The 14,434-nt window shown below is 38.7% G+C and overlaps 1 protein-coding gene across 2 annotated transcripts in view; it reads right to left on the bottom strand.

The window, feature by feature from the left end:
• Positions 1 to 3,376: 3,376 nt before the first annotated feature.
• The window catches only part of TECPR2 (tectonin beta-propeller repeat containing 2), a 45,031-nt gene continuing 33,973 nt past the window's right edge, over positions 3,377 to 14,434 (bottom strand). For both annotated transcript variants that reach the window (XM_076345481.1, XM_076345480.1), the window contains exons 18-20: positions 7,493 to 7,634; positions 5,888 to 6,037; positions 3,377 to 5,621 (exon numbers count right to left, since the gene is read on the bottom strand). In XM_076345481.1, coding sequence (XP_076201596.1) covers positions 5,464 to 5,621; positions 5,888 to 6,037; positions 7,493 to 7,634 — 450 coding nt within the window. In that variant the 3' untranslated portion in view covers positions 3,377 to 5,463. The remainder of the gene's footprint in view (positions 5,622 to 5,887; positions 6,038 to 7,492; positions 7,635 to 14,434) is intronic.

Raw genomic sequence — 14,434 nt, 5'->3', positions numbered from 1 at the left:
GCAAGACAAGCGTGGGAGCTGAGCAAGTAAAATCTCAGTCATCCTAGCAATTACCCTACTTACTTTGCACTTCCCATGATCAGCTGGCTGGTCTGTCCCTGTAACAACCAGGGATTGTGGGGTTTCTTGCTGGCAGTTGCATTTTTCCCCCTGCAGCTCAAGCAAATTCATTCTTTTTTGTACATCCCCCTGCTGTGTAGCCAGCACATGTGCCAGGCAGTCTGCTGGGGGCTTCCCTGGAACTTTCCTCCCAGTCTTTTATTTTTTCCGGGAGAGGTCTAATTAGCTTGATCTTTCACCTGACCCAGGGGAGCTTTGCTAAATTCATCCAGCCCACAGTTAGGCAAAACACGGCAGCGTAACAACTTCAGCAAGAAGTCACCTATTGAGTATTCCTATTTCATGCTTTAACAGACATAACATCTATGCTACTTCTCCATTCTATATACAAGATACCTATGCATGCTCGTAAGAGAGAGCTCCTCCTGGCAAAGGCTCACTATGCTGATTAGACTGCAGGTCCACTGAATACAAATAAAGCATGCAGTCAACTTGTGCAAATTCAGGATGGTAAGTACAGGACGTTAATACAATTCTGTACACATCTTTAGGTATATTTTCTCTGGATATGAGATTCAAAACACAAGTGTTGTGAATTGAAGTCTCCTTCCTTTATCTCTATCTGCTGTAAGTGAATCTCAGCTGAGGTTATGAGAAAGGTATATTAAAAAGGAAAAGTAAGTCACTGGTTTCTTCTATATTGGACAGAAATAGTGAATAATGTTTGAAAGATTAATTCGTAACTACAGCTCCACTCAGTGCTATTAGTTGTGCACTATTCGGTGCCTCTATCAGAGAATCACAGGCTATAAAAATCAGTATATTTTAGTCATCTCTGAGGGCCAAGATAGAAAGGGCATTTTTCAGCCTGGAGGGTTTAGTATTTTTTGGTATTTTGTTATCATTGTATTAGCTTTTAGAGAACAGAAATCAAAGTTTTTTTATATATATATATACACACACACACACATATAAAAGTCCACATTCCATAAGAACATAAAGTTTCTCAAACAGATCTTTACTTTTTTCTACAACTTTTTTTTTTCCCTCACTAGCATCAAGCAGGATTTTAACTTTATGGCTAATATAACAACTTTGATAGACCTATTCAAATAGATTGCAAGTCAGATAAACTCGAAGACCAAAGGAATCATAATGGTAATTTCACCTAGCTTCCAGTCTGATACCAGCCACAGTATTATCTACAACATTTCCTGCACTGAACCCAAAACCTCACTTCTTATCTTGATTTCAAGTGATGAGGAATCCATAGCTATTTATGTGATAAACCTAGATATCACCATTCAGTAGTCTATGGAGATCATTTCATTTATCCAGATATTTTAATCTTTATTGGTGGAGCTCTGCCTGTAATAATTCACAAAAGATAATGACTGCAACTCAACTTTCACTGTTCAGTAATTAAAATCTAGTCCTCTATATTACAAGTTCTCTTCTGTTCTGCTGATGTGAGAGTGGTTATTTTTAACTACAATAACTCAATTCTCAAACAATCAGGGTGATCATCTTTGTTTGGCAAGGGATACATCAGCTTTCTTTGCTGGCTACTTGCCAGCATAATACTATCTCCAACATGCAACTTTCATTTTCAGGAAGGCTGTAAGAGGAATAAAGCCTGCATCTCACATTTTACAGCTAGAAATCCTCAATCCAGATCTTATCTCTCTACTCCTGACTGTAGGGATGGGATGTGGACAGGGCTGCTTAATGTAAAAACTGAAGATCAGAGATTTTTCACCAAGGTAATGAGGAGATCTCCGTATCTTCATATATGATTTATGCTTTTCTAATTGCTAATTAACAAGGCAAAGCCATAGGCATACAGGCACTTGAATTTCAAGCCTTTACACTCAGAACAGCATTTACTGAAAAGTTGTCTCAAGGTTCTTCCTTGGAATCTATCCAGAACTCTAGCAGAAACAACTAGCAACAGCTCACTCATCAAAGGGAGTTTTATGAGAGAAGCAAAAAGATAAGCCAGAATGCCATGCTAGCCTGAAATAACCCACAAGTGCCTTCGAGATACGTGACAGGACTCATCTATTGAGAAGTAATGTAGAGGAGTTATGGGGTTCAGACCTTCTGATGTCCACATGTGTGTGGGGAAGAAGGGGGGGTTCTTGTCCATCACATCAAAGACACTTTTTGTACAGGTACAAAGAGTTTGGAATAAATGTGACTCTTTGTCCCTGTATAAATAAAGCTATGTTTAGACAATGACACAAGTCCATAATTAAGTGTTCCTCATTATCATTTTCTTAGCAGTAACAGTGTTTCCTAACAACAGTTCTACTATCTTACTTAAGCAATTAATGTATTTTCTTTGACACTTGTTAGTGAAAGATTTTCTTTGTACCATTTAACATGATCTTATTCCTTTTTATTGCTGCAACGCAGAGAAAAACAAGAGTTACTTATATGTCTAAGATGGCTGTTTCACACCAACTCATCACAGTCACCTGAACTTCCTTAAGCTGTGACATAAGGATTACTCCTGCATAATAGCAATGGGCTGGTGCTGTAAGGAAACTACTACTTCCCTGCAGGAGCCAGCAGAAGCAGCTGAACCAGTTTGTCAAGATAAAAGCTATGATAATTAGCAAGGACATTGCCATCTGAATCTGAACAGGATTCCTGTGGCAAGTGGGTTTAAGTGTCAGAAGCATCATTAATCATTGCTGTGCTTTCTTGTATGAAGTTACCCAGGTCTCAACTCTGTCAGGAAACAGTTCTCCCCTCTGGTAAGCGAAGCCAAGGTGCTCAGAAGCCTCAGCTGCAGTTACAGTCACAGGCCACAAACACAGGAATTCTTCAGATGAACTCAGATGTTTTAAAATGCAAGGAAGGGTGGAGTTACAGCACGTGATACAATCACCTGTTTTCTGCTTGAACATTTTCTAGTTGTGACCGCACATGCATATTCTTCACTGAAAGCTAAAATATTTAACATGCAAGTGCAATTTTTGTTTAGCATATAAGGAAAAACTTGTTTACTTCTATTACAGCAAGACCATTTTAACATGGAGGCAATAAGCTTAATATTCAAATATGAGAAGAGTTTAATTGTCTTTGCTTGGAAGATGACCATTTTGCTGGTTTGACCCACCTTTCACAATTAAAAAAAATATGAAATAAACTTTACAATATCCAGGTCCTTACACCATCATTACCGTATTGTCTGGGGTAATAGTAGGGGAGGGGCTTCATAAGCATGTCTGTCTTCCACATCAAGACAATTTCCAGACACAGAGATCTCTCTTGTGAATCATACAACAGATGAGTCTTACCACAGTAATTTATTTCTTAAAAATCTAGTTTATTGCACTTGTCTCAAAGCACAAACAAAACCAAAAACCTAAATACAGAAATAAAAGTAAAAAACCCATCCTAATTTCATTAAAACTACCCTAAAAAGTAGTCTGGTAAGAGCTCTTGACACCAATTTAATATTAATGACCATAGCAAGGTACAGTATTATACAGTAAACAAACAACTAGCAAGCTCAAGCCATTACTAAGATGACTTTGAAAAACGTAATACAAAAGTGTCACTATTAAATAATGCCATTGTACTTGAGCATCTGGTGCTTGGCAGGCTGCAGAGAAGTACTCACGTCCCTTCTCCAAAGTGATTGACTCAGGAGCTGCCACAAGATACTTTTAAGCTGAATTTCAGCTTCTTCGGGGTCCTCAAGATCCCAAGCTATGCTTGCATAAAACAGACTGGGTTACTTCACAAGCTGATTCCATTACAATCCACTGCCAGACAGGCTAAAAAACCCTCTGGGGTAATCTCCATATACAGATGAGATAGCAATCAAGCAAACTTATCATCTGTAAAAGGGAAACAAATCTGCCCTCCCTGTAAGACTGAAAGATCAGACTGAGAACTGACAGCCAATATCACAAATGCTACTAAAAAGTGACATAACTTGGTTCTCTCTCCACCGATTCACATTCTCACCTTGCACCATGTTTGTTCCAAGTTTAGTGCAGTACACACATGAATTATACTGAAAGAGAACAGGGGTTAAAAAGAAAACATGTCCTTTTCCGTACGTATTAAGTTCTCAAAACAGAAACATCCCCACGTTTCAACTCCTGGCCTTTTCTGAAGCTGGCTCTTTTACAGTATTGGTTAGCAGCTGCTTAAAACATCCTGATGATTTATAAGCTTAGAACGAACACAAAGCAACTCCTCCGCCTACATACTGAACTCAAGTTCTCTCATCTATAGTTCTATTGCTTAAAAAAGATGAGGTATCTTTCAAAGAAGATTTAGAGTTTAAAGAAAAATAAACTGCAATGATTAACTTCGGTTACTTCCCAGTTCATCACATACCTCTGCTGCAACATCTGTTAAGTATAAGACACTTCAAAATTTAGCTAACATAGCTAAAAATCAGAATATTGTTAAGTATTTTCTCACAATATCACAATTTTTAATGGGATATATAGGTAATTCTATCAATTACCATTTTTCCTCTTAATACATCTAAGTTTGGTACTCAAAACAATTTGAGTCCAAATGTTAAAGCACTGGCTGGAGGCACAAATACAGCACAACAGGAATTATGAAAGCTGCCTTGTACATTCCTGCTTTGTAGTACAAACCCAACATGCAACTTCTTCCTATTCCAAAGCGGGACTTACACCCCAAAATCTGTCAGCTTCCTGATGGCTGTGTGAAATGGGCAAAAGTCCCCCTGATATCAGGTGTAATCCAAACTTCTCCCTTGTGAATGAAGCCAAATTATGAACCACATTTCTAGAAATGGAAGGTTAGTATAGCCTTGCAGATATTTATATGGAAATGGATCAAACTAAGTTCGTTTCAACACCAATGCCGTGTAATCATGATGTTTTGAGATCTTACTAGGAAATACTTTGCCATATTTTCTTTCATGCTGCAAGGGAAAACAATTCTAAATATATGTACAATAGTTGGAGAGCGTTCCCATCAGTTTGGAGTTCCAAGTACAAGAAGAAATTGAGAAATGCTTAATGTTTCTGCTGTAGAGAAATATTTAATGCAACAGAATTCCTTCTCAAAATAAGTACACATGTATTAGTCTGCATGCTGTTGTGAAATAGTCACTTTCATTGCTAATAAGATTAACTTAAGAGTTATATTTCCAAAGGAGCTTCTACAGTAGTACAGTATAACAATTGCAGTATGCCACACCTAAAGAATCTCCCAAGAGATAATGGAACAAACATCAGAACTCACAGCTTGGAGGCTATTTAACAGGTCAGTTTTTCAATACAAAAGTGCTAATATCACAGGTCCAATATGAGTGGCTTTTAGATCCAACATTCTGTACATACATTACAGAAATTCTGTTCTTCTGTTTTTTTCACTGCTTCACAAGCTTGAGAGACTTCATATCACTTCCCATTCATCTTCAAAATCATCAGTGTGAAGCAGAACAGAAGTGTCATTGCTTTTCTGCAAACTATGGGAATGGCTAAAGGTCTTAGTGAGGCGCTGGAGAAGGGATCCTGAAGTACTGATCGCCCACAATTCATCTAGAGGGGTCACTGCAAAGCATAAATTGTCCATCTTTTAATTAAGGTAGCAGGCTCCAATTATAAACATTAAATAAATAATATTTGGATCTATTTTCCTAATTATACCCAGAGAAGGTTTTATACTAATGTGATAAAAGCACCATTGGTGAAACTCTCACAGTCAACAAAGCATTTAGAGTATGCAGCTCTCCCTGCACATGGTCAGCTTGAGCATCATCAGGCAGAATCAAAGCAGGCATCACAATGTTTTGGACTGTCATGCAGAACCAACTTGCCTGTTAAACGTGAGACATTTCCAGGAATCTTCTTCCAGTAGTCTCCTGCTGGATTCTTGTCAGTAATGCCGTATCGACGAGCTACATCTCCATTTGGACAGCGTGCCCAAACGGTCCTTGTACTTATAGCCAGCTGACAAGCTTGCAAACCTAAAGATAATTGGACATGAAGAGGGAATAATCACAGGCTTTCTCATATACTAATTACACTTGCAGAAAAGTTTATTAAGAGAAGACGGCAAGACTACAACAGTTTTTATATATTCTTATATTAATACTAGAGAAGAACTCTCCGTTATAAAAGGCACAAAGAAATACCCAGTTTTCCAGGAGGCTTTCTAAGAAAGGATTGGCAAGACGACAATTTAGGACTACTTATCTCCTTACACTGACTTTAGGGAAGCTGAACAGAGTAGATGCTAATCGAATCTGAGCATCTGGCCCTGTGTAAACAGAATATCAGGAAGCAGGCCACTTGCAGCACATGAAGCACTGGTGAACAAAAAAGCTTTTTAATTGCAGACTTGGTACTCACTGCATCTATTGACCACAAGGATATCACACTGTGGATACATTTTGTTATGTGGCCACAGCCACAAGCAACAACCAATTAGAGGATCTTCATAAACATACTTTTAGAGCCTGTGCTGTATTTTACTACCACATGGGGAATAATCCAACAGTTGTAACTCTAGTTTGCCTAAAAATGGTTAACATTATAGACATTGTGGACTTTTTTTTTCCTCGTCACAAGAAAGCAAGTACTCCGCAACTAAGTGCCATGCATTTATGCAGTGAAAAATCTTTAAAAAGCAGACAGTATCAATACACAGTTATTTAGAAAGAAACAACTAAAATTTAGTTTTATTTACAGGCAAGGCAAAAATGTAATTACGTAATCTAGAATGCATCCAGCATGCAGGATTAATAGAAAGATGTGCAAAATAGCATTAGGTTTTTGTTAGCCACGTCTAGATAGGAACCCCATGTTGTATCACATTTAAATACAAAACTTCCCACAGCTCAGTAGTCTCCTATTGCTTAGGAATACTGCTTTAGTTCTAACTGAAAGGGAACTGTACCATTTATTACTTCAGTGGCAGCAGCCTGAAATCATAGAATCATAGAATCACTGAGGTTGGAAAAGACTTCTAAGATCATTGAGTCCAACTGTCAACCAAACACTACCATGCCCACTAAACCATGTCCCTAACCGCCTCATCTACACGTCTTTTAAATACCTCCAGGGATGGGGACTCAACCACTTCCCTGGGCAGCCTCTTCCAATGTTTAACCACTCTTTCAGCAAAGAAATTTTTCCTCATGTCCAAAAATAACTCACAACAGAAATTCATCAAAAAGATCAGATTTCTTTTCAGTTAACTACTTAGTGTTTTTAAGTAAAACCAAGGTCTTCTTTAAAAGATAACCCTCATCAAATACTTTACTATGTTCCTATAAATAAGCACACTTGATTGCTGAGAAAAATATTTGATTTAAGCATTGTTAACCAATTTAAAAAGCAACAGGAAAAACAAAACAAAACAAAAAAACAACACTGAGAAAATGGCAGAAAGAATAAGGAACTGATGCATTAATTTTTACCTGGTACGTGTTCCCAATCAGTGCCTACAGGCATTTCATCTGTAATTCCAACTCGTACGTGGACATTCCATTTGCTATCAATTGCCCACAACATCTGATCATTTGGACTTGAATGAATGCTGACCAAGTTGGTTCCTACTGGCTATAAAAATTAAGCACAGTATTTAAACTTTGTACTATTGTATCACTTGTTCTTCACAGAAGTACACAAGAGAAGTACATTATTTATCAGATACTAAAGACAGGAAGAAATTTAACCGACATTTTATTTGTCATTGTACAAAATTACCGATTTCCCAAAAAGTCAATCCCTTCCTAAATAGAAAAGGAACATGAACAAATGTCACCCAAAGTTACTGATAAAGATATTCATATTTAATATTCAGCATCTGAGTCTAATATTATTAGTATTTGCTTAACCACTGTTATTCCAATCAGGTACAGTTTCAATCGCAAGTTGAAGAGGGAACTCTTCCACCGAAACACACGAAGTGCAATATTTTCCTCTTGCCTTCCTGAAAGTTTTCCTGACATAACTAAATCTGCACTTTATTTTTAAACGTATACAAGCAGTACGTTTTTAGAGTCTGAATGTCTCCTCTTTGCAATGAAATGGCGATCTGCCTTCTTCCCTGTATTCCATTCTACAGGAATACAACCGTGGAACTCATTGCAGACCACCGCAGTACTGGAGCAGCCACACCTGCAGCAGAGTATCCACAACACTATCTGTTGGCAAACCCAAGTGAAACACACGTCCCATTCTGCTCCCAGGCAAGCCCTTACTCTACCTGCTTCGGAGATTTGCCTTAACTACTGTTCAAAATCAGTGTTACTGACCACAACATTTTACAGATGTGAAAGACGATGATTTTGTAGCAAAATGTAGCAGCCAACAGGCTTAGCCAATGCAAATATCCTGCAAAACACGTACTTTAAATAACGCAGATAAGAACAAGAAAAAAAAGGTTTTCTCCACACTAGCCTAATAAAGGCACTGAAGAAGGCAGTAAGATGCCCTGAAATACATGATCACGTCACAAAGAAGCACTGCATTTCTTGCTTTAGCCTCACAGGCATAGCTGAATTTCCAGTGTGATAAATACAAGAGCAAGCAGCTCTTTGCATGTATAAGACTAGGAATACAGAAGCATAATCTGCATGTGTATATAAGCACACAACCCAGTCCCAGATGGGCCTTCTGTGCACATAACAGTTACCTGCTTTGTTCTTGCTTTTAAAATTCTGGTGCTAACATGTGTCTGACCCAGCTATAACCAAGTTTGAGTTGCATCACCAAATCAATCCTGTCTATTCAGGTTGCAAGGCCTTTGACAGACTACCTTCTCACGTTTGTGCTCTCATTAGGTACTTGTCCTCCATAGGAAGCTTGAGGCTGGTAGAGGCTTGATGAAGTGTCTACCTCTGGTCACAGTAAATTCACAATTGCTGCAGTTTGAACACTTACAGTAAGAGACTAATTGTCTTAGAGTGTTTTGTGTAGTCAACACTCTCAAGAGTGTTGACTACATAGAATATATAACTGCCTAGCGACTTTCAAACTGGTATTCTGCCGTATTACAAATAAACTAAACTACTGTATCAGAAAAAAAACAAAACAAAACACAAAACACCACCACAAACCCAAAAAACCCAACACCCCCTCCCAAACCAAATCCAAAACCAACCAACAAAAAAAACCCTAAACCACAACAAAAACAAAACACCCCACCAAAACCCCATGCAACTCTCCCCTCTGATCTTGCTGCCTCTTCACTGGAAGTTATCCTCACTCCTGGCCCTGTTCCTGTTTCTCCCCTCCATTTTTATTTGCTTCTTTCTATGGCTACTTTGGCTCTGATTCTTTCCTACTTCACCCTGTTCACCTCCCCACACCACTGTCATGGGTGTGCCTCACTACTGTGCTGCTTCCAACTTCATCACATCCCTCTCCATATTTCTGCTCCTGTAGTCCCATGTTTTTAAGTAAGGAAGCTGTGCAATTAATAGCTTGTGCAGACTGAATATTACTGCACATAACGAGATCTTTGCCTTTTTTTTTTCTTTCTTTCTTTTAAAATCTACTTATCTCCTTCTCCTCGCAATGTTATTCTACCACAGTCACATCTTCCTCAGATTTAGGACTTTCTGCCACTCTTCCCCCATCTCCTTCACACCACGAATTGCCAGTGTGTCTGTCTATGCTCCACCTCTGCAATACACTTCATGTTCCAACTACAGTCCTTCACAAACTGTGCCAAACAGCTTGGTGTGTCCCTTGTTACTGAACTGTTGAGATTTGTGCACCTTGCTCTCCACTCTTCCATGTCAGGACCCCTCTCTTTGTCATTTGTCTAGAAAAGAATTCCCTGAGAAAGAACTGGAGGAGTATTTCCATCTAGAAAGACTTATGGAGCGCTTACACCTAGTACCTAAGCCTGTGCATCACTACAGATTTATAGGTAGTGGAAGCTAAGAAAAGCAGACAAAACACCCCAAAAGGGTAGTATGAAAGGAGCTGCATGATGCTCAGCTAGATTGCTTCTGATACCACTACAGGTTCAAGTATAATCAAAGCAATTACCTCTACCCTATTCTGCAGCACCAACAAATCTAAGAAACAAATGGAAATTATCAAATTCAAAGTAACATCTCTACAAGCTTGGCCAAAAATTTTTCTCATTCTTTGTTTTTCTAAGTGAGCTCCTGTTTCCTCATCAGGTTTCCCTACCTCCCTGGGTATTTCACTTTTGGCTTCTCTTCCTTTTTCAGGCTACTTAGGTCTTTCTCATAAACTCGCATCAATGAAACAATCCTCCTACTCACTCTCGTTATAAGGGATCCAGGCAATACACTGATGGCAGCATTCAATGCTCTTAACAGAACTGCCCCCCCCTCCACTGCAGCTTTCTGCTGTGAAACAGACAGTAAACAGCACAACTGGCAGGACAGCTAGTGATATGATCATATACAGCAGCTTTTGGCACAAAACAGTGACAAGACATTGGGAAACAAGTACAGGCAATTCTTAGAGCCTGTTGCAGAGGTTTTACCTCTGGGTTTTTGTTGGTTTGTTTTTTTTTTTTTACCCAGAAAGCAGCCATCTACAACAAAAAGGTGTTCTCATGGCTACCACAGTAGGGTGGATAAATTTAATTTAAAATTTTCTTGACATAATGTACCATTTTTTGGAACAATCATACTGACATCATCTCAGATATCCCTCATTTTCACTAAGTTTTAATTACCATAAGCATGCTTTAAGTATTTTATAATCTATATAACAAGAAACAGATCTCTACAGCTGCAGTTAAAGATTAAATAGAGTTCTCTCATAGCAGTAAGGAGAGATATCTGTGCAAATTTTTAAATCTGCTGATAACATTTCAGAGACCGATAACCATGAAAATTAATAAATTATTTCAGCATAGCATTTTCTTAGCTGGTTTAACTTCCAATAGCATTCATGAGATTTATATACCTTGACCATGAAATATGTCGTATTTGTAATTTACTGAAGAGTTTGGAATTTTAAAGGGTCTCTCACCAGTCTCTCAGCCTTCCTCCTCAGGCGCTGACACACCAAACTCTGTTTATAGGTTTATCCACAATACTCATCACTGAGAGATCGATTTGTTATGGAGCATTAATGGATTCAGTGTTACCTGACGAAAAATGGTGGAACACTGTCTTCCTTTTACTTGTGGTGCCAAAAATTTCTAAACTCAAAAAATCTCAGGACACTGACCGTTTTAGCCAAGAACAGAACGCAGATCTTCGTGCCCTCTAGTCTTGCACCTCAGCTACAAAAACCCTAGTTGCTCTCTGTCTTTTGAGGATTTCCCACTACAATCATGGACTGCAACATATGCCAACTATGTACTTTTCAACATTTAAAACTACATACTAAGAGCTGTGAATACCTTTGTCTGCTACAAATAAAAATAATGAAAAATAGTTTGCTAGCACCCATGTGTCTGATGAGAAAACAGTGCTGATAAAATGAAGTAATCTTGAAGGAAGCACTTAACCAACAAATTGTTAAATGGTATCAAGAAATAGTGTCTGTGCTAAACATATTTAAGTTATAAAGTTGTCCATTAGCTTTATAATTCTGTGCAAGTCATTTCCTTTCTTTCTGCAAACCACAGAGAAATAAGCTTCAGTGTAAGAACTTCATTTAAACAACAGTATCAAACAAAATCCAAAGTAAAAACTAATGCAGTTCCCCCCTCTCCCCCAACCTACTACTAAGAAGTTTTGTCTTACTGTAGCTACTTCAGTCACGGCTGAACCCAAAACACAGTGGTTCAACTTCCCTGTCAAGAAGGAAAGGACAAACACACACACGCATACAAAAAAGGCATCAGTACATTTTCCACATCAGTCTTCAGGAGCTGAGAGTCCATGTATCAGCAGACCTCCACTATCTCTGTTCTGCTGCAAATATCCAGGACGAGGAAGACTAAACATAACATTCTCAGCCTGTCCAAGCCCAATCCGTTCCAGAACAGGTTGGTGACTACAAGCAGCACAAATGTTCTCCTCACCTTCAAAAGACAAATCAGAAGCACCGACAGCTGGTCCAGGCCAGGCTGCAAGAAGGTCAGATCAGAGATGCTTCTCACACTGTTGAGCATTATCTGTATATCAGACTAATCTGACTATTTTCATGGCTAACAGACATCCAGACCCTATTAACTAGTATAACAAACAAAGAATGCAACTTAGAGAGACCCTCCCCTAAAATAGGCCTAACTATTTGCATGTTATTTTCTGAGCTCCATTTGAATGAAGGTTGTAAAGCACTTTCAGCATTAGAGATATCAAGAAAGCATGAGCAACACAGGAGCGGTATTGACCAGAATGTTTTGCATTCAGATTTTTGAAGAGAACAGCTTGCTAAATTAAGTGCCCCTTTTTTCTCCGCAGAGACGTTCAAGGCAACATACAAGACCAGGAAAGATGAATCTATGTTTAATCTTCCTGGAAGCCACGTGTTCTTCAGTAATGCTGCCATTGAATTGTCAGAGAAAGATTATTATTTATTGACTAAAAAACTGGAGCACTATTTTCCTCAGAAGCCTTAGAATAACAACATGACCCTTTCCCCACTTTCTGCCTTTCGTGAATAAACAGACAAGGGCCTTAGTTGGATATCTCCAGCCTATGGCTAGCACAATCAGGAAGAAAAGGCAAAGTCAAGGAGTCAATTCCTTGACCTCTCCTTTGTCAACTCTAAATTTTTTTATTCCAAGGGTTTTTCTCACAGAAACACGGGAAAGACTACAACGCATGGCATCAAATCCTAGAAAAGGTCATGCCAAACCCATGCGACCATTCAACATGATAAAGCTCAACAGAACCATAAAATACTTTCAAAATATTTAGTACAACTGTTCCTTACAAGCATTTTAAAAAAAAAATTTATAAAGTTTAATGCAATCACTTTAAAGACCATACAAACTACAGGCCTACTCAGGTTTGCCCAACTGTCTTCTGGTCACACTGTCTTATACCTAAGATTATAAACTGTAGTGTAGGAGATGGTAAGATGTCTGCAATTACCACTACAGGTATTTTTAATAACATACTGAAAAATTGAACTATTGGGACAAGAACAACTGTTTTTACAGAAATGTATGTTAAGTAAACACTACGTGCAAAAACTTCCCATGAAACAGAACATAATTTAGTACGAGGTAATAAAAACCTTGTATAAGCAAAGCTCGAAGTAACTAAGGCATTTTTTCATCTTGTTTTTTAAAAACACACCTTTAACAAGCATCAGTAAAACACCCTCTCACGCAGGCTATTCCAGTAAAGTCCACCTCTCTAGTTTTTGAAACTTAAATACTTTACGAAGGAAAGTAAAGCATTTTTGTAAGGTAAAAACACCCATGCATTTTTAAGTTCAGCCTCAGCTCTGCTTTGCTCTGACAATTTTAAACAGTTATTAAACTGTTGCCTTTTCTGCCATTTTGCTTTTTAATGTTTGCCCATGTTATTTAACACATTTGCGATGAAAACACCACACACCTTTGATAGTAACAGAAATTCCTGTTTCATTACTGCACTGCTTTATGAACAAATGCATATAACCTTTATGTGTTACAATTCATTTACATAACCAGAGGGGGAAAAAAAAACCCACACCCAAAGCACCTGTAAAAGAAAACCCTACAAACTCGGGGGGGTGGAGGGGGTGGGGGTGGGGGTGTGTTTAAAAAAAAAAAAAATCAACAAATGTTGACCAATTCTGAAAAGTTACAATCTATCAGGATGCAAAATACATCCTATAAGCCACAGGAACACTGGAAGTGCACTCAGGATACAACAATTACTACTCATCTAGTAGTACTCATCCAGTGCTAAAGCTCTGGACTAAGTACTGTCCCAGGTAAAGTGTGGCCCCTAAATACAAGGCTATGTAATGTGTTACACTACTGGATAAAAACAACAGTACTCCAGGGGTCAGGGATCAGAAATTAAGTCACTGCCTCCCAGAGAGATGATCCATTTACTAGACTATATAGTCCAACCTCCTCTGCCTTGCTTACTTCTCAGCTTCGCTAGACTTGGGTTCAGTAGACAGGGTCTTCCTACAGACCAGACTATTTGTCAGTTCTGTAGAAGGGCCATCAGAGCAGGAGATACACCATAACCCAGCCCTCCAGCTCCCTGAGAAGGCAACTGATAGCTAGGCTGGTCTGCAAAGAGAGGTCGTCAGCATCTCGTCTGCTTACATCATCATCATAAAATAGGGAGGCAGTAATACAGCATGGGGAGGGGCCTCCAAGCTCCTAATTCAAGGTCGAAGGGTCTGATGTGCCCAGCAGTTATCCCAGGATGTCTCCTTACTCTGTGTGGACTTGTTGGCTCACTGAAGTTCTCTGCACTGACCATACACTCTGAGCTTAGCACCCACCTTTGCTGCCCCAA

The sequence above is a fragment of the Aptenodytes patagonicus genome, chromosome 7, assembly GCF_965638725.1.
Source record: "Aptenodytes patagonicus chromosome 7, bAptPat1.pri.cur, whole genome shotgun sequence".
Lineage (NCBI taxonomy): Eukaryota > Metazoa > Chordata > Aves > Sphenisciformes > Spheniscidae > Aptenodytes > Aptenodytes patagonicus.
This window is presented reverse-complemented; position numbering and strand designations above follow the sequence as displayed.